The sequence below is a fragment of the Phoenix dactylifera genome, unplaced genomic scaffold (assembly GCF_009389715.1).
Source record: "Phoenix dactylifera cultivar Barhee BC4 unplaced genomic scaffold, palm_55x_up_171113_PBpolish2nd_filt_p 000121F, whole genome shotgun sequence".
Lineage (NCBI taxonomy): Eukaryota > Viridiplantae > Streptophyta > Magnoliopsida > Arecales > Arecaceae > Phoenix > Phoenix dactylifera.
This window is the reverse complement of record NW_024067689.1, coordinates 1,243,228-1,263,437: the sequence shown is the minus strand read 5'-3', so window position 1 is coordinate 1,263,437 and position 20,210 is coordinate 1,243,228. Positions and strand designations below refer to the sequence as shown.

Sequence of the window (20,210 nt, the reverse complement as noted above, 5' to 3'; positions counted from 1 at the left end):
CCCGAAACCCTAACCCTAGCCCCTGTCGCCGCTCGATTTCAGGTCGGCAGCGTCCGGGGTCGTCGCGGGGGTCGTCGGGGCTGAGGATGGTGATGGGACGGTAGGGGGTGGCGGGGGTGATCGTCGACTAAGGAGGAGAAGATCTTCCACTGCTTGCGGCGGAGGTGGGGCTTGGAGGTGGTGGAGATCTTCCGCCATGGAGATGGAGCTTCGGGCCCTCCAACAAACAGGAACAAAAAAAAGGGTTAAACGAAAGACAAAAAGGAAAGGAACTCTTACCTCTTCTTCCTTGATGCTCTTGGATTTTTGAGAATGGGAAGGAGGGAGGGAGGGAGGGGGAGAAGGGTTGTGGGAGTGAGGGTGAGCCGTGAGGGGATTGGGTAAAGGATTTTTCTAAGGGCTGTCCGTTTGTTTCCGTCTCCCAGCCTGTGACTTTGTGGACTGTGGTCGGGCTGATCGTCCCACCTTGCCAGGCTCCCAGCAAGCAAGCAAGCAAACAAAATTGAAAAAAAAAATTCTAAAATTATAAACGGGTTAAACAGTTAAACAGGTCAGATATCTAAAACCAGTATCCGACCTAATTAATAAACAGGTTAAACGGGTCAACATGTTTACGACCCGAATCCGTTTAGGCCAAACCCAAACCTGTTTATGGCGAGTCGAACACGGGTCGGGTTGGCGGGTCGGGTCATATTTTGCCACCCCTAACTGTGGTCGGGCTGACCGTCCCACCCTGCCAGGCTCCCAACAAGCAAACAAGCAAACAAAATTGAAAAAAAAAAATCTAAAATTATAAACGGGTTAAACGGTTAAACATGTCAGATATCTAAAACCCGTATCCAACCTAATTAATAAACAGGTTAAACGGGTCAACCTGTTTACGACCCGAACCCGTTTAGGCCAAACCCAAACTTGTTTATGGCGGGTCGAACACGGGTCAGGTTGGCGGATCGGGTCATATTTTGCCACCCCTAAGTTTGATACCCTCTCCTATGTATAGCACAATGGCGATCAAAAGTTATGATAGGCAACCACATTGTATCTTAATGATAGTCCAAGTTTTTGAATCCATATATGTCTTTTTTTTTTCTATTTATTGTAATAAACTATTAGAATGATTTTTTTTTTTTTTTTTTTGTATTGTAATGCGCACGGTTACATCAATGATGACTTGGTAACTTATTTTAATTTTTGTATAAATTTTTAAAGCATTTATCACGCACCAAAGGCTCTGCATGAAGTCATGCTGCATTTGCTACTCCGCAGGAAAAATGAAGTGGCCAAGCACGTTCTACTTTCATGGCCAAAATGACGATATCATTCAACATTTGAAGGAATAAAATGAAACCATTGGGTTTGAGGGTTCTTAGAACAACCCAAATTATCCAAACAAAGACACTTCTTGGTGAAGATAGAATTGGAATTAGATGAATTCCTCTCCAAGCACAGATGCCTTCCTTGTGCATCCATGCCACTGATTTGAAACCATGAGCTCGAAACCGGCCCCCAGACGCTCCGGTTATCATCGCATTCGGCCGACAGCAACACCGGCAGTCCCTCCCCTTCCACCCTCAAGCATTGTGCTGAGCCCATTAACCAGACTGCAGTCCTGTTGCCGTTGTAGCTCCATCGCTTCCTCTTCTTGCAATCGCTCAAAACAACATTACTGCTGTCGTCCACCGAGACGCATTGCCCGCTATGTGGATGGTAGATGATCTGGTATGCCGCGACAGACAATCTAGGATCTGGATTCGAGTATTTAGTTGGATATTTATCTGATGAAGGAGAAACAGACAATGGAAGAAGTAAACTGTCATACCTTGTAATGTGTCTTGGATGAGTCTAAACTTCTCTCGGAACCTTGGATTCTTGGGCCGATCCCAATTGGCATCCAGGACTCCATATGTTTCGTTAAACCCAGGGATCCCATTCCTCAGATAGTAGCTCCCCTGCAAGGCCCATAAGGCCCAGTCCAGATCTCTCTCGGCAGCGTAGCCGAGGAAGCAGCTCAAGAACCGGTTGTCGGCCCGGTTCGTGCCCCTCTGGTCCACTCCAAACTCGCTCACGAACAATGGCAGCGATGTTCCATTCTCATTGCGGATCACAAACCCGGCTTGCTCGTCGAACCGCCGGACCATCTCCGAGCAAACCCGGTTCGGAGGCTGGTCGGCCCACACCAGGCGCTGCCCGCCGCTGAACGCGTACCAATGTGCCTCCAGTACTAGCTTGCTATCGAAGTCGGACCCTAGAGGCCGTTTTCTCAAAAAGCTTAAATCCGTGTCGTAGCTTAGGCCAGAGGCTATGATGAGCACGTCAGGATTCGTGCCGTGGATCTTTTGGGCACCACGAGCTATGTTGCGGTACCAGGCCGGCTCACTCTGGTTCGGTCCACGGAGTTCATTGCGCATGCTCATGCCGACGACCTGCCGCGTAACGAGCCCAATTAGGTTGATCACGGGGAGAAGCACAGCTACCGTTGGTCTAGTCTAGTAAAAGCTTGGATCCAGCTACAAATTGCGTGTTATGGGCAGGAAAGTTCACTTTAGTTGGTGAATATCCGTGAACAAATTAATAGTGGGTCATTCTTTTTTTTTTGTACATAATTATATTATTATATTGCATAGTTATATCTGCTTTACACATGATTTCGCGTATGTTACGTATAAATCATGAATTAAATATAAAATAATCATGAAAATAAGAAGTAGACCTTAATAATGTTGCATGTTTAACGCTCGATAATTAAGAATATTATGTAAGATTCTGAAGTCAGACGACCATATTATGTTTTATCCTTAGCCTAATAGAAAAAGCTCCATAAAAGAGCAGTAATTTTGCACAAAAGGATAAAATCTCAGCCTCCTTCCGTGGTGGACCAAACTCATCGAGTTCTACACTTTAGAGCAATTTAGAGCACAATTCTAGAAAGAGTGGTCCTAAAGAAGAACAAAAAATAAAAAAATAAAAATCCTGACCTGGGGGTTGTCCGATCTATATCGCGTGGCGACGAACTCCAAACCCCGGAGCCACTCCTCCGGATCGAAGTACGTATCCCCAAAGAAGCCGTTGCCGTCGTCGTCCCCGCAGCACCACTGCGGCCGGCTGACGTGGTTGTCCAGCACCACCATCAGCCCCGCCTCCCCAATCGCCTTGACCACCGCATCGAACGCCTCTCGCACCGTGATCCCCACCATCCAGCCGTTGTTCCTCCGAACCCCGTCGAAGGCATCTCCAAGGCCCAGCGAGCTCAGCGACTCGGAGACGGTGAGGTTCTCGTAGCTCTCCTTGGTGAAGAGGTGGGTGGCCCAGGTGAGCCGGACACAGTTAAATCCCAGTCCCGCGATGCCGGCGGCGATGCCATCGAGGGGCTGCCGGTCGAGTCCCTCGGCGAGCACCGCCGGCATGTGCGCGGCCCAGTTGACGCAGTGGAGCTTCACTCGCTGCCCCGAGGCCGAGTCCACGACCCATCTTCCACTCGTGGAGAGAGGCAGCGCATGGACTCGGTACGCGAGGTAGAAAGCAAGCGATAGGTACAGCAAGACTTTCGAAAGGATGCCGAGAGCTGTGGCGCATCGCATTTTCGAACGTTAGAGATTCGTCGTTGGTGGTGAGAGGGAGAACATAAATGAGAGACAAGAGGCTTTGGTAGGAGAAATTGATTATTAGTTATCAACGGATGTTGGGAGTTTTATTTCTGGTAGTTGGGAGAACTAAGTGTTTCTGCTGCACCTAACTAGACCTACTATGTATATACGAGTTTTCAAAAAGCTGGAGGATGCTGACTTTGGCGGGGGAAAGTGAGTTTGTTGGACTCATATTTTATGCATTTGCTTTGCCAGGGCCGGGAATTTGAACCTTTCTTCTCATCCCAATCTTGCCGATTGGGTTGGTTGCAAAGCACTAAACGTGTGAACGTTGCTATGCAGGTCAGTTTTCTGTTGAAATATTTGGAGAATAGAAAAATAAAAATAAATAAATAAATAAAATGAGAAAAGTAATTTTATTTCTCTGTTGCATTATATTCGGTATATATGAAGAATTATATATAATCGTGTATAGACTCCATACATAGAAAATAATATAGGTTGATATAGGATCTCACTAACGATGGCAAATATTATAGGTAATACAGATTGTCGTGTGATTCCTAAAATCACTTTAACAAGATTATGCTACCAAAGGAAACTAATATAGGTTGATATAGAATTATGCTGATAAAAAAAAATATTATGAGTGGTGCAGGTTGTTACGTAATTCTTAAAATTATTCTAACATCCCCTCAAACTCAAGATGGTACTATACGTGCCAACTTAAGTTTAGAAACTGGATCACGAATGTACCGAAAAACTGACATACTATATGTGTGAACGTTATGCAGATCAACCTTCCAATAGGATTGGATTGTAAAAATTAGTGGAGGCTGCACAATCTCATTATCCATTCTCCTCGAATTTTTCCTCACTAAATTCCAACGAGAGTGTTCTCATGATGGAAGCTCGGGATGAATGGAAAACAACCACTCATAAGGGAGCATGTGATCTTTTCGTTCCAGGGGAGCGGAGGTGGGACGAGAACCTCGTCAGATTTATGTTTGGGCCGCTTGCGGAGCAAGTCCTCTCTGTACCGATACCTGCACGAGTGACAGCAGACAGGAGGGTCTGGAGCCTGACTGGAAGATTTGTGGTGCGAGCCTGTGATGTGTTTGGGTTGCTGGGGAGGCCCCCGGTGCGGCAGCTAGATTGCGGATGGATCTGGAGGATGCATATCCACCCTCGCATTGCTTTGTTTCTTTAGAAAGTGGTGTGGGGGTGTCTACCCACTAGAGGCGTATTGGTCAGACGGAGAGTGTGGATCACCTCAGTCTGCGTGGCTTGCCCAGGGGTGGAGGAGTCTATCTACCACGCCCTCTTCGAGTGTCCGCATGCTGGTCGGATTTGAGAGTGTGCCTCGGCCCACCCCAACTATTGGATAGGGTGGTCGTCTATCGAGGACTTTATGGGCTTCTTGGGGGGCTTTGTGAGGGGCCCCGACCACGAAGAGGGGGAGACACGGGCTGCCTAACTTGCTTACCACTGTTGGATGGATAGGAATGCTCGGATCTTTGAGGACGATGGCTCTCACCCGAGGGTAGTGGTGGACCGAGCCCTACTGCATGCTACGGAGTTTCTCGGCATTTTGGAGCTTGCGCCTACTGGGTTAGCTGGAAAAATCTGGGGCACTCATTCTGCTACTACAGCGTCCATGTCCATCCTTGTCTCCCGGGTGCCCCCAACCCCCGACTTCCTCAAAGTGAACTTCGATGGCAGTGTGAGTGAGGGAGGGAGCTGCGGAGGTATGGAATTTGTCATCAGAGACCATGATGCCAGACTGGTGGCAGCAGGGGGACGACGGGTCTTCGACATGTCCGTGGTGTGCGTTGACCTCCGTACTGCATGGGAGGGGGTGACTTACGCGCAAAGGGTGCTGGGCGCAGAGTGCATACTCTTGGAAGAGGACTGGACTATGGATCCAAGGGCGAGGATGCATGCCTGGGGAGCGGCCGCTGCTTCATGATATCTGCCACTTATTGGGGGAGTGTAACTCCCACTTGGTCATGCTTATCGGGAGGTAAACAATGCTGCGAACTGGGTTGCCTCCTTTGCTGCTTATCATTTAGAAAGATTCATTTGGGTGGACCACGAGTTGGTGCCGGAGCCTCTATATAGTTTTTTGTTTTCTGATCTTATTGACCGCATTCATACCTGTCGGGTGTGAGCCGCTGCTGTGCCAAAACAAAAAAAAAAAAAAAGAATAGAATTTATGTATAATCGACAAGTCAACCTGTTTGACTAGTATATAGAGTTGTAATTATATAAATAATTAAGCATGTGATCTAGTTTTAGTATGTGAAAAACCATAAAGTATATTTCCAGAGCAGGGTTGAGTGATAAAAAAAAGAGACAAGAATGAGATTTCAGCATAGGACAATGCTATCAGAATAATGCACCAAGGGCAATATTCAAAACCTGAATATCACACTCAGTTTTCCAGTGGATAGAAGGTTTCTGAGCGCAGCTCTCCTAGCCTGCACCACAAAGTAATAATCAAGATAAACTATTCAAATCTCTTAGCTATATCAAAAGAGCATCATAAAAGCTTTGGTATATCAAACCAAATCAAGTTGTACTTTGCTATCATGACCGATTGGCTAATTATAAAATACGTCAAGATTTTTTATGGGGCAGTCAATTTATGCACAAAAAAGATCTCGGCATAAACCAATTATTGTAACTCGTGAAAATTGGTGTGATGCAAGGGTGGTTAAGAGTTGAGCTGCCATGCCACTATCAATAGGCTCGAGCAACTTTATAATATGAATGAAATTTAAGTATTTCTTAAATAATCATGTACAACTAGTCATACTTCTAGAAATTTAGTTAGTCACCAACTCTCCTTTGGAGTGGAAACGAATTCCTTGACTTCTCTACTCCCCCTTTTTCTTGCAAGGCCTGGGTTGGGCAGGTGGGATCAAAATAAAGGCGATGCCCGTTAAAGTAACAAAGGACCGAATTTGACCCGATTTTAATTAGACTCAGCCCAAACCCAGCAAAGACTCAGTCGAAGCAGACCGGGCCGGACAGGCCGGGCTGATTCTGCACAGAGCAACCCGGGCGGCCCAACGAACATGAAACATCATTCACTCTCCGCAGCTACGAGAATAATTCTCCTTCTTTCGCGACGTCAACCGTTGGATCTCTCAATGTCAGCTTCAATTTTCGTGGAGGCAGATGGAAGATTATAAATAAATTGGAATGCTTTGAAAGCTGTGCAAAACGAGATCCAACGGTTGACATCGCGAAAAAAAGATCAATCGCTATTTCGCGGGAAAGATGCCGCCGAAACCCCCCGCTGGAGCCAGCGCAGTTGGAGAGAATCCTCGGGAGCACCTCCGCCAGAATATTCCCCGTCCATTGGATATCCTCCAAGTATCCCAAAATGCCATGCCGAACACCCCCGAAGGGACTCTCGATATCTCCCCAAGGCGACGCGAGCATCGGCCGTCGGGCGATCTCTTGTTTATCAGAGGAGACAGCGTCGTCAACTTTCGGAGCGGTTGGTTTCCGTTCGCAGGGGAGAAGATGCTCACAAGGTCAGAATTTGTTCTTCGTCAGTACTTTGTTTTCCCCTCCTTTCTTTTTTCCTTTCGCCCAGCTGATAAACTCCTCTCAAGATTACCCAAGTAAAGGTTATAAATTCTAGAATATAAATTCCGCATAGTTGTTACTGTTGCGTAAGATTTTGAGTCAGAGAATTTAATGCTGTAGAAAAAGAGAGATGGAATTCCTGTCCGGTCTCGGAAAGCAAAGCAGTAGTAACATGGATTGAGTTATCCAAAATTCTAGACCCAGAGCCTATTTATACAGTACGGCGTTTCCAAAAATTGCTTCTCCATAGTTGTTACTTATGGAGTAAATTATATCCGGTCATTGGCTTTCATAGTCGGTGATCAGGGCAAATACATGACCAGAAAAATGGCTAGTAGATAAACGTTGAAGAGATGTGAGTTTGCAACAAGGGACACATCTAGGCAATTAAAAAGAAAATCTGAGGATGTAAACGAGGGTTGGAAAATGTGAGAGAAGACGTAAAAGTAGCCTCGATTAAAGTTGTGAGACTATTGTCTTTGTCATTGCTGTTCTTTTAGCATAGTTGTTACTTTAAATAACTGATTATATGCATAGAAGAGAAAATATTACATGGGCACTTCGAGGAATGAGAGCTAGATGATTTGAAATGTCTATTTGTTAGCCTTGATATGGCAATAGAGATTATCTTAATATGCCTTAACACAGCTATGAATGATCAGGTTTACAATTCCTTATCACCATTGATATCTACTAAAGGTCGCATCCTTTGTGCCTACTGGTTCATCCATTAATTTTCTCACAATTTTCATCAATACAATGTTAGATTTCCCTCATTCTTGACCCTCAAGAACAAATTTCAGCAACTCTTTTTACCGCGAGCCTCTCAAAGTTTACTTTCACCATATGCTCTTTACCATTTTCGTTTAACTAGCGTAAATCTTTCAGTTAATCTAACCTGCATGGTTCGAACCGTATCCTTGTTCTTCCACACATCCACAATGGCAGCCTGAAGTTTGTGTTACGATTTTTCTTCTCAGTTTGAAATATGACTTCCACAAAATGCTGTAGAGGCACAGTATCTCTTCATCCTACTTTGCTCTGGCACTATTAGCTATGCCACTATTTCTATCCGTTATCCGAAATAAATTTTAGATGATACAATCAATCACACCAGGTTCTGCAAAAGCATCATTTCACTTCATCCCTACTTCCCTCTAGAACTATTAGCTATGCTTTTGTTTCCATCTGCTCTTCCAAATCAAATCTTAGATGATTAAAGAATAACATTAGAGCATCCATTTTTAATCATTATACCCACTTTTAGCTCTACTAATTCTCTTTAGTCCCTACACCTCTCTCTCCCTCTCATGATTGTGAGATAAGGAGATTGAGGGACCTCAATTATGAGAGGAACAAGGAATACAGATTCCTGGCAATTTTTGAACCCTTTCGAGACAGTAGACTTGCATTATGAAATGCCCAAACAATGACTTCGATTAATTCTAATAAACCAAGGTGCTGGAACAAACCTCTATAGAGCTCTTAGCATCACGTATATTGCAAAGTAAAGAAAAAAGATCATATGGATATTATACACAGGCTCACATAAAAGGAGAAAAAGATCATTTATTGCCAAAACCAAAGAAAATCAATTTCTTTCGGCTATTTCTGTTGTCAATGCATTTTGGTTTCTTTTCCAGCAAAACTTCTCCTATAAAGGTACTGGTGCTTAGACAATGAGGGCATGAGAGAAAGGTGATGGCATTTAATTTCAATTAACTTTTCCTTTATAAATATATCTTTTTTTGCAAAATTATTCTAGATGATATCATTCACCACCTTTTCATCCACATTTGCTATCTTGATCTGTGAGCTAACATATGGTTTTGTTGGTTTTGGTTATTTGCTAGCTAAGTAGGGATACAGTAATGTCTTTGCAATGATCGGCTTGGTTTTTCTTGATTTTGTGGATTTCTGTACTTCTGCTGTTGGGACACCCCTAGACTTCTTCTATCTTAGAGCACTTTCAGAAACTTTATAATGTGTCGGTTCATATATTAGGAAGTTTTCTTAATTGCCTCAAAATATATTTTGCATTTTATTGCTCAACATCTCTAATTTAACTTTCGCTTTAGTCAAGATGCTGAAAACTTTTCTGGTTCTGGCTTGCAAAGTTTCTATATGAGCAATTATATTTGAAATTACATAGAAGTTTAGATGTCTATCTGTTTATTCAAGATGCATAGAAGCTTTTATATTTTGTGGTTTTCTATGTCAAAAATCAATAACAGACAGTCTGCAAAAATTTTTAAGCTCAAATTAGATTTATTGGTTTAAGACCTCTAGGTGCAGATATATATCTAGTTTCTGCTTGTCTCAATGTTTCCCTAAAGAGAATTCTCTTGCCTTCCACTTCTTATCTATCCACTAATGTAGTTTTAGTTACTGAAATGAGTTTTTGAGCGCCAAATGATGTTCTTCTGATCATATTGAGGCCGGAGCTCTGTTTTAATTTTTTTTTTCTTTAGCTGCAGAGAGAAATTAAAATCTTGAGTTTAATACTGACAGGAATCTGCCTGTTAAAGTTTTCTCCACGGGTAGAATTTTGCCTTTTCTGTTTTTCCGGCAATGCTTCAGATAAAAATTTCAAGGTTGTAGTTGCACATTTGGAGAAGACATCAGAAAACTTATATATTGTCTTTTTAATTATTCATGTCAACTGAAAAAATAGTTGCATCTATATAGGATCTCAATCAACATATAGAGATAATTAAACCCAGCAAGAGTGCATCTGTTGAAAAATAAATTTATTTATCAAGGAGATATGGCAAATTCCAATATATAGTAGACAATCATTGACCCACTTTACTCCTGAATAACAACATGCACTTATGTAGATATGTTTTATGGATCATTCTAGAGCAACTCAAAAAAACAGTTTCTAATCCATTACTCGAGTCTGTCCTTTGTCCGGCTCAGCTCAAATCATTTCCTTGCCTCAACATATCATATATCGTATGATGTATGATTTTAGTCAGCAATTGAGTCATCATACATGGATAGGAATAGGAGCAGGCAGCTAGCAGTCCGCACTGATACGCTATAACCATTAAAATGTAATCAATTTTATTGCCTACCAAGAGCTGCCATCTACTATTTAGATCCTTCATAATTATTTCTGATTTGTTTATGATATTTATGCTACAGACCACCTTCCTTTCTGCAACTCTTTCTTATTTCTGTTAACAAGTCCATTCCTGGGAATCATGTCAGTGGGGCACCTTTTTCATATGTACTTTATACCATGCTTTTGTTGGAGAATCAACTCTCCAAATTGGACAAATCAATATTAACCTGTTTATAGTGTAAATTATGTTCAAGGCCACTCAAATTTGAAGTTTAGGCTGTTAATTTTTCTAAACCTCACATGGAAGTGGAGCAAAATCCATTGACCAGAGTCGTAGGGTCAATGGTTCGATTGATTTACCTTGCATCACATTATATTCTTAAGCGCAAAGGAAAATGATTTGGTTAGGTTTGAATGCTCATGCTGCATATTGAATCACTAAAAACAATGGTTCATTGTTCAACTCATTTATGTCATTTATTATGCAAGAGTCAAATAGTAACAGCGGTCAACTGCGAAGCATATTGTTGTCATAAATCTTTCAAAGGGGTTCTGTCTGTCCAAACTCTCTCTTTCTTCTGTTAGTTTTGTCTGTTGTTTCAGAACTGGAAGTGAAGCTTAAGGTGTTTGATTTTACAAATGGATTGAATCTCCTAGATTACCAATAATGAAACCTAAAACAAAACAGTCTTACTTAAAAAATTGACATGAGGATTGGATCAGCACCAAGGAATTAGCTATTCAAGTTGATGGGGGATTGGGGTTTAGATTAAATCAACTTGAACTTGTGCACTTGACCTTATCATAAGTGAAACAGCAAGTTACGAATTGCCCTAAACCTTGACCTGCCTGCAGGTTTTTAAGGAATTGGTTCCGACCTTCTTCTGTTCAGAACTTGGTCCCGCCAAGACCCATACCTAGACCTGTTCGAAATATGGGTTAGATTTAGATGAAGCAAACACCAAATAAACTGCATCCAATCATCTCAGAGGACATATTGATGTATGTTGAAGTATTTTACTCCTTTTCGGGTTTTGTAATCAAAATAATTAGACTCGTTCTATACCTTTTAATTTCCTAGTGAAATAATATTTAACCTTTTGATTTAGAAATCTTTATTTGCATACTCCTAGAGCATTATATTTCAAATTTCTTCTATGTATTTATTATAAATAGGGGCATTATGGAATATTAAAACATTTCAAATTTTGAGACCGAAATTTTTTTGCCTCTTGTAATATGATTGAAATTCACTGGACATGGAAAAAGCTGTATAGGATTACCTGGATTATGAGACTTGGTTCTTTTGTCATAGTTTGTTGTGAATTTAAAACCTAAATTTCCTTCTGAAATTCTTCAAGCATAGCAAGACTTTTGATGAGAACCTAATGAAACTCTACCTTTAAGCCTAAGCCTAGTTATTATTTCCCCTTCATTCCCTGCTTTCCCCTTTCTTGTATTTGAGATATTTAACAGACCAAGCTTTTCCCAGGCACTAGAACAATTACCTGTCAAAATATGCATCATAAGGCTTGGGATTTTTCCCTCCATGAGAAATACCAATGGATTTTTCCCTCTATGAGAAATACCATTGTTGTGGGGCGGATGGGAGACCCGGGACTTTAGTCCCATATCGAAAGAGTAGCGGAAAGGATTGTACCTTATAAGGTGGAGCCACCCCTTTTCTTCCAGAGGGCCCTTTTAAGAAAAACAAAGCCGTGAGGGGAAAATTGCTGTGCACGATGTTAAACACGTGCGTGCTCCCCCAAAGCAGACAATACCTCTAGTCGAGACGCAGTCCTTGTTGAAGCAGAAGGAACTCTATTATTTCAAACCGGTCTTGAAGCGTGAATTAACACTGTCCTTAAGCGAATTTTGCCCCCACTATGTTACTGTTGGTGATTCAGCAAATTCACTCCAGGATACAACAAAACCGAAATAAAGTCCTATCTAGCAAAACTAGGATTCCACAGAACAACGGAATGAAAGATTTTTATATATGAGGTTATATTAATCTGTGAAGGATATTGGCAATTTATAACCCTGAATTATACTCTAAACCAACACAACCTTTGGAATAGTGCCTGTTCAAAACATAACTGCTAGTGCAATTATTTTGTGCAAAACGGATAAAAACTGCCAATATGAATTTTAGGCCAAGTGCCAATCTTTGATTAATATAATATTGGCTTTCTCTCCACAACTTTCCACCAAAAAGTTACTTTATCATGTATAGAATATGAATACTTATAAAGCTATATAAAAAACTCTACACAAGCAATGTGGGACTAAGGCCCTGTTTGGGGGAGCTGTTGGCAGTAGAGCTGTTGGAAGTAGAGCTGTTGGAAGTAGAGCTGTCTGAAGTAGAGCTGTTATAAAAAGCTGTTTGCTGTTTGGTAACTACATTCGTAAAGTGCTGTGGTACTTTGTTTTGTGTTTGGTAAACAATCTGAGAAAGTACTTTTATATGACAAAATTACCATAAAGGATATTGCATAGTATTATACAACAGAACATAATAAAACATAACATAAATTAATACATAAATATACGATATAGTATAATATTATTGTAATATAAAATAATATTATGTTAATATAGCATAATAGTAAAATGTGGTTCAAGAGATGCATACAAAAATTGAAAAGAAAAATACCTTTTTCTTACGGAAGGGAGTCTGACGGCTAGGGTTCTTGGCTCCGTGCTTTCTGGCCCTCCAAAAGTACTTTTAGATGAAAAACTGTGTTTGGTAAATTTTTCAAAAAGCTGTTTCAGCTTTTGCGGGAAGCTGAAAACAGCTTTTGGGAGGAAGCTCCAATTTGGAGCTTTTGGGAGGAAGCTGTTTCAGCTTTTTCGGAAAGCTGTATTTTTGACAAAAATGCCCATATTAAAATAACATAATTACATAGTTTGTCCCTTTATAAACCTAAAAATCTGCTGGAGCCAAGAACCCAAGCCGTCAGATTCCCTTCCATAAGAAAAGGTATTTTTCTTTTTAATTTTTGTATGCATCTCTTGAACCACATTTTAGAAGAAAAAAATTTTAATCCTTTTCCATACCTTCCAAAATCAATCTATTGTTTTTTTTTTATCATCAACTTCGCGGCCTACGCTAAGGTCCTCCTCGAGCATGGACCACGAAAAAGAGCCCCTGGACCACGGAAAATTGTTTTATGGGAAATTTTTTTATACTAATAATTATAATATTTTATACCTTTACTTTTGTGTTATACTATAAATATAATATCATATTATATTATATCATAATACATTAATATGTTATGTTAAATAATTTAATATTATGTTATATTATGAAAAATTATTTTATACTAATAATTATAATATTTTATACCTTTATTTTTGTGTTATACTATAAATATAATATCATATTATATTATATCATAATACATTAATATGTTATGTTAAATAATTTAATATTATGTTATATTATGGAAAATTAATTTATACTAATAATTATAATATTTTATACCTTTATTTTTGTATTATACTATAAATATAATATCATATTATATTATATCATAATACATTAATATGTTATTTTAAATAATTTAATATTATGTTATATTATGAAAAATTAATTTATAATAATAATTATAATATTTTCTACCTTTATTATTGTATTATACTATAAATATTGTATTAGATTACATTACATTATAATACATTAATATGTTATTTTAAATAATTTAATATTATGTTATATTATGAGAAATTAATTTATACTAATAATTATAATATTTTATACTTTTATTATTGTATTATACTATAAATATAATATATATTACATTATATCATAATACATTAATATGTTATGTTAAATAATTTAATATTATGTTATATTACCAAATATTAATTTACTCTAATAATTATATTACTATTATGCTATATCAACATAATATTATTTTATATTACAATAATATTATACTATATCGTATATTTATGTATTAATTTATGTTATATTTTATTATGTTCTGTTGTATAATACTATGCAATGTCTTTTATGGTAATTTTGTCATACAAAAGTACTTTCTCAGTTTGTTTACCAAACACAAAACAACGTAGCACAACACTTTACGAATGTGGTTACCAAACAGCAAACGGCTTTTTATAACAGCTCTACTTCAGACAGCTCTACTTCCAACAGCTCTACTTCTAACAGCTCTACTGCCAACAGCTCCCCCAAACAGGGCCTAAAACCCTTCTCAACATTACAAACTACTAAAAGGAAGGAGACTTCCAACAGTCCTTTCCCGCTCTAACTGATGGCGCTAGAGGAAGGGCCCCGCCGAAACTTTCCCGCACGAATTCTTTCCACTGGAGAGGTAGTGTTGGGGGGCGGATAGGGGACCTGGAACTTTAGTCCCACATCGAAAGAGTAGCAGAAAGAATTGTGCTTTATAAGGAAGGACCACCCCTTTCTTTCTAGAGGGCCCTTTTAAGAAGGACAAAGCTGTGAGAGAAAAACTGCTGTGCACGAGCCGCGCAAGATGTTAAGCACGTGCGTGCTCCTCCAAAGCGGATAATACCTCTGGTCACTTTTCTACTCTAACAATCATCACTTGGTTAAGTCTATTTAAATTTACATCCTATTCTCATAATTTTACAAGCTGACATCCTGACCACGTGTGGCATGCGGGCATGCACGTGCGGAGAAATTCTACCATACACACAAACACACACACGCATATACACATGTATATGTATATGTATATATATATCTTAATGTATATATATGTATATGTATGTATGTATATGTATCCGTGTGTGTATGTATATGTGCTATCACGTGTGCCTAATCCTGTAACAACAGTGAATTCCAAAGCTAGGAGAAGTGGATAAATGGCTTTATAGCATCCATGCCCATATGATGCAAAAGTTTACGGTCCTTCACTCTAGACACAGTTACTTAGGCGCTAGCCCTGCTTCTTATAATTTTTTTGAAATTGTCTAGCTTCAGATTTTAAATTCCAACGTTGTATCTTTGTATAGAACTCTCAAGGGTATAAAAGTATACATTTTAAAATTACTTGACCATTTTCTCATTTTCTTCTCTCCACGGATTTCATTTCTGATTTCTCATTTAATAATAATATCTATCTCTGAAAATATTATATGAAATAAAATAACGATAAATTTCTCAAGATGCTTTTTTTCTTAGCAGCTAAGGTTGCGGCTCTTCAGAGTTTAGAGGGAGAATAAAAACATGCAGGCCCTCATTTCCTCGTTCGGCGGTCCGGAATGACGTGCACCGTCAGTGCCGGTGCGTTTCCGCTGTCGCCCCTATGGTAGCAAACAGCCTTTGAGACCAATGTGCCAGCGCGTTTTTATCCATACGGCCCATTATTCACGATATATCTTTTAGGTAAAGGAAGAGGATCTGCCACTGGCACTCCGTGAGCTAGTGTTTTTTAATTTTATTGGATATATTTGTATACGGATTGTATGAAATTTTTTTTTTAAAAAAAAACATAATGTGCCAGTGCCGGACGATCACGTTAACAATGATCTATTGCTGTCCGAGACCAGGCAGCGGATGCAGTACATCCATGAGCTGCCTATACGGCTCACCATTCAGGATATACCTTTTAGATGGAGAAGGATCTGCCACTAGCACACTGTGAGCTAGTGTTTTTTAATTTTATTGAATATATTTGTATACGGATTGTATGAAGAATTTTTTTTTTTAAAAAAAAAAACACGATGTGCCGGGCCATCAGAGACGAGCTGAGATCACGTTAACAATGATCTATTGCTGTCCGAGACCAGGCAGCGGATGCAGTGCATCCATGAGCTGCCACGTTATGGAGCGGGCAGAGCGTCGGTCGTGCCGGCGGCGCCGTGGAACAAAAAAATTAACGGGACGTTGACGTCCGGTCACAGGAAACGCCAGAGGGCGGGCCGTCCAATGCAACGGCCGTCTGCGCACCGTCCGTGAGGCACGAGGCTTGGACTCCTGATCCGACGGTCGAGATCGCCCCAACCAGGCTCGGCCCCTTTATAGCCTCCCGCTTTTATCTTCCGAGAGAGTAGAGATAGCGGTGGGGAGAGAGAGCTGCGACGAAGTTTGTACGGCATCGGAGTTTCTGAGGCGATGGCGGAGAAGAAGGAGGAGTCGGTGGAGGAGTCGGTGATGGAGAAGATAACGGAGAAGTTCCACCAGGAGGACTCCTCCTCGTCGTCCGATTCGGACAACGAGAAACCGCAGCCGTCCGCGTCGTCCGTCAAGGCCAAGATCTACCGCCTCTTCGGCAGGGAGAAGCCCGTCCACACCGTCTTGGGCGGTGGAAAGCGTAAGAAATCGCCGCTTCGTATTTTTCAGATCTTTCCCGATATTTGTTCCATTTATTTTCCGGAAATAGAAATTTCATTTTTTTTCTGTGAATTTTCTTATGATTTTTTTTAATAAAAAAAAATCTATTCGAGATGATTTGAGCTGAGATCCAAGGAGTTTATTAGCTATTGTTATCCTATAATTTGACTATTTTTAGTTGGATTAATCCAAAAGCTTGTGCTTTTTAGTTTGAGGAGGGCAAATTACTTAGTTAGGGTTTGCGTCTCTTTACTCAATAGTGGCGAAAAAAAATCAGCTCCGAACTGCTTTATAATATTTTCGAAGAAACCCTAATTTGATTTAAGATACAAGTCGTGGATTTCGATTGGTGGTAGTTGATTCGAGAATATTCAACCGCCTTCTTACTTCAGGAAATACCAATCTGAACATTATCTAGTTGTCTTGCTGATTTGTTGATTTATGAATACATGTGTAATGATTTTACTCTTGATTGAAATCAATTGATCAAATCCTCCTTGGTCGGGGGGACGACCAATACTTATATAATTCATATATTTAGATGTAGTAAATCTCTCTTTTTTTGTGTGTATATAAAATATTTATTTCGTTGTCCCCAATTCGTGCAAGGAATAGTATTATTGTTATTATTATTTAAAATTGTCCATATGGAGCTCGAGCTATAGATGCGGTATAATTTGGCTTATGTACTTGATGGGGGAATTGTTGGATTCAGCGGCAACGGTACGTTCTCAAGGGTTTTTTTTTCCTCCACCATCCTTGCAGCTGCTGATATTTTCCTATGGAGGAACAAGAAGATCTCGGCCGGTGTGCTAGGTGTGGCCACGGCCATCTGGGTCTTGTTTGAGTTGATGGAATACCACTTGCTCACTCTTGTCTGCCACTGCCTCATTTTGTCGCTGGCAATCCTGTTCCTCTGGTCCAATGCGTCCACCTTCATCAACAAGTGAGCTCTTGAGCTAAGTTTGGCATCGCTTCCAGTGGCCTAAAGATTAATCTTTGTCTGGTTACTTAATTTTTTTGTGTCATTGTTTGTAGGTCTTCGCCTCACATTCCTGAGGTGAGCATCCCTGAAGACGTGGCTGTGGATGTTGCACTTTCACTGAGATATGAGATCAACAGGGGCTTTGCTGTTCTAAGGGACATTGCATCAGGACGTGAGCTGAAGAAATTCCTCATGGTATTTTGGTCATTTAAAATGTTAGTGGATCTAGGAGTATTTGAATGAGCATTATGCTGATTGGTGCCTTGGTTTTCCAGGTGATTGCTGGTTTATGGGTTCTTTCTATCATTGGGACCTGCTGCAATTTCTTGACCTTGTTTTATATAGGTAAAAAGATGTTTCGACCAGTTATTTAATGTTCTGTTTTCCTTTTTTTTCTGTTTTATCATTTGTTTTGGTCTAACATTCTTGTCTTTTTTTTCTTTTTGAAAACAGTATTTGTTACGCTGCACACGGTGCCTGTTCTGTATGAGAAGTACGAGGACAAAGTCGATCCATTTGCAGAGAAGGTGATGGCAGAAATCAAGAAGCATTATGCAACATTTCATGCCAAGTGTTTGAGCAAGATTCCAAGGGGGCCGTTGAAAGAGAAGAAGCACCAGTAGATTCTGACAGTTTGTGGCTAGCTGTGGATTTTCGTGTTGTTGTTGTCTCTTTCCATTTTGCTTAGAACTTCCTCTTTGGTCTGTACATGAAGTGTCTAATCTCTTGGATTTGATTATTCTTGTATCGTTAGCAGGAGTGAATCCAAGTTTTTATGTTATGGATCGGAAATATGTTTGCACTGTTTTACCCATGTGAGCGTCCTATTATGTGCTGTTTCTGCTGGTGATTTGATTAAATCATTTATATGCTATGAATAAGTTGATGCTACCTTTGTGATTCATCTTGGTCCTTTAGTGCCTCCAGATCTCTTCAAGTGGGATTTATAGTAAATTAGATGACACAAAAAGAAGACTCAGTCTCAGAGCTTGAATGAAGAACATTCACATGTTTTACAATGTAACTGCAGGGCTCATGTTTCAGTTGTCTACTAAGGGGTCATCAAAACATGCCTCCTATATTTGTGCCCCATATTGGAGTTGTTAGGGATCTAGACTGCATTTTGAACTTGTAGCTCATGTTTCAGTTGTCTACTGAGGGGTCATTGAAACATGCCTCCTATATTTGTACCCCATATTGGAGTTGTTAGGGATCTAGACCGCATTTTGAAGTTGTGCAGCTTGTTGGTCTTTTATGGTCTCTGGTCTCGAGGGAATTTATTTTAGACAGAAGTGTTTACTATTTATTTTCATATACTAGGATTTGCACCATAATTCTCTCCTATTCATGTTCTTCTTACCTTGTTTTTTCTTTTGTATTTTCAGTCTTAAAGAATCTTCAAAAATTTTCTTTTTTTACACTGCAACTGACTACTAGCCTGCAGGGAGTGGAACTGAGTTTGAATTGGCATATGATTTGTAGTTAAACATGATTCCTCTATTGGATGGTTCAAGATAACCATTGGAATATCTCACATGACTTATTTCCATTTGAAGTTTATGTATATGCATTTAATCTTCTAGGAAATCTCATTCTGAACTGTGGCTAATTGTAATATATCTGAACTATTTTACCAGTTAGGAGGTTTTGAAAAATGTGGGATCTTGAAAATGACAGTGACAGATGTTATTGAAGAATTCATTCTATACTTGTTTACAGAATTATGTTAAAATGAGTGTGGAATCGAGGTAATACCAATCTCTTGGTAAACATGAGTAGAAAGCTTTTTAGATGATGTCCGATTAAAACAAAGGATGATTATTGTGTGTGTGTGTCTGTGTTACTTATCTGCCATTACGCACAGGGACGGTGGAAATGCTTTTGTTGGAACATTGGTGAACCAGACTCTTGATTCAATAATGACAAGGAAAACCTTACCTGTTGGTCATGCAGAAGCCAATGGACAGGTTGAATAACTTAAACAAGTGCTAATTGAGCTTTTTGGCCAATTTACTGGCCGTTTCATCCAAGATTTTTCTTGTATGGCTAGAAATGCTGGGTGAGGGATTGCAAATAGTTAATTGGAGCTAACTTTTCAGATGGTGAGGGTTGTCGCTCAAAGGAATGTTGAAATATATGAATTTCTTCTGCAAGATTGATACAATTGGATAAAATCTTTGGCGGGAGCTGTGTTGTTCAAATCTGGTTGCTGGTGGCAAGTAGTATGTTATTCTCTGTCTAGCATTTATTGTGAGACTATATCCATCAATTCCTGTGATTGTACTTCTTATAGAACTCTAGCTTGATATTGATGTCCTCATGTTGAAGTAAGAGCTCATGATAAGAAATGTGCCTTAGAGTGGACTTACCAAGCAGCTGCTTCAGGTTTGTCACCTTATTTTATTTAATGAACTCAGACATGGTTTGTTTTCATTTTGTTTTGTCTGAAATCATTTAGGGGCCTCAGGAGGCTTCGCAAGCCTATGTAATTTAATGACTTTAGTAAAGTTTTGGCTAGAGAGCTGTTGCACTTATTCTGTGTTTTAGACTTTGTGGGGAGATGGACAGGAAAATCCACTTCGTCGCGCGTTGCAGCAATCGGATAAGGGCGTCATCACTTCTTACCTTGCACATTTTTGT

At 39.9% G+C, this 20,210-nt stretch overlaps 2 protein-coding genes across 2 annotated transcripts; one reads left to right on the top strand and one right to left on the bottom strand.

The window, feature by feature from the left end:
* Positions 1-1,268: 1,268 nt before the first annotated feature.
* Positions 1,269-3,784, bottom strand: LOC103722247 (glycosyl hydrolase 5 family protein-like). Its single transcript, XM_017846443.3, has 3 exons — positions 2,976-3,784; positions 1,820-2,423; positions 1,269-1,745 (listed from the first exon to the last, which is right to left on the bottom strand). Exons 1-3 carry the CDS (start codon positions 3,576-3,578, stop codon positions 1,318-1,320), a joined length of 1,635 nt encoding a protein of 544 aa, XP_017701932.1. The 5' UTR covers positions 3,579-3,784; the 3' UTR covers positions 1,269-1,317.
* A 12,368-nt stretch (positions 3,785-16,152) lies between these two features.
* LOC103722240 (reticulon-like protein B5) lies at positions 16,153-18,461 on the top strand. Its single transcript, XM_008812714.3, has 5 exons — positions 16,153-16,565; positions 17,351-17,531; positions 17,624-17,765; positions 17,846-17,915; positions 18,024-18,461. Exons 1-5 carry the CDS (start codon positions 16,367-16,369, stop codon positions 18,191-18,193), a joined length of 762 nt encoding a protein of 253 aa, XP_008810936.1. The 5' UTR covers positions 16,153-16,366; the 3' UTR covers positions 18,194-18,461.
* The last annotated feature ends 1,749 nt before the right edge of the window (positions 18,462-20,210 follow it).

What these genes read in the sequence shown, in the direction of transcription:
- LOC103722247 (XM_017846443.3), bottom strand. Translation starts at nt 3,578, where the DNA reads ATGCGATGCGCCACAGCTCTCGGCATCCTTTCGAAAGTCTTGCTGTAC. An exon ending in ATAGATCGGACAACCCCCAG is followed by an intron (nt 2,424 to 2,975) that starts GTCAGGATTTTT and finishes GTTACGCGGCAG; the next exon opens with GTCGTCGGCATGAGCATGCG. An exon ending in CATCCAAGACACATTACAAG is followed by an intron (nt 1,746 to 1,819) that starts GTATGACAGTTT and finishes ACTCGAATCCAG; the next exon opens with ATCCTAGATTGTCTGTCGCG.
- LOC103722240 (XM_008812714.3), top strand. Translation starts at nt 16,367, where the DNA reads ATGGCGGAGAAGAAGGAGGAGTCGGTGGAGGAGTCGGTGATGGAGAAG. An exon ending in GCGTCCACCTTCATCAACAA is followed by an intron (nt 17,532 to 17,623) that starts GTGAGCTCTTGA and finishes CATTGTTTGTAG; the next exon opens with GTCTTCGCCTCACATTCCTG. An exon ending in CTTGACCTTGTTTTATATAG is followed by an intron (nt 17,916 to 18,023) that starts GTAAAAAGATGT and finishes TTTTGAAAACAG; the next exon opens with TATTTGTTACGCTGCACACG.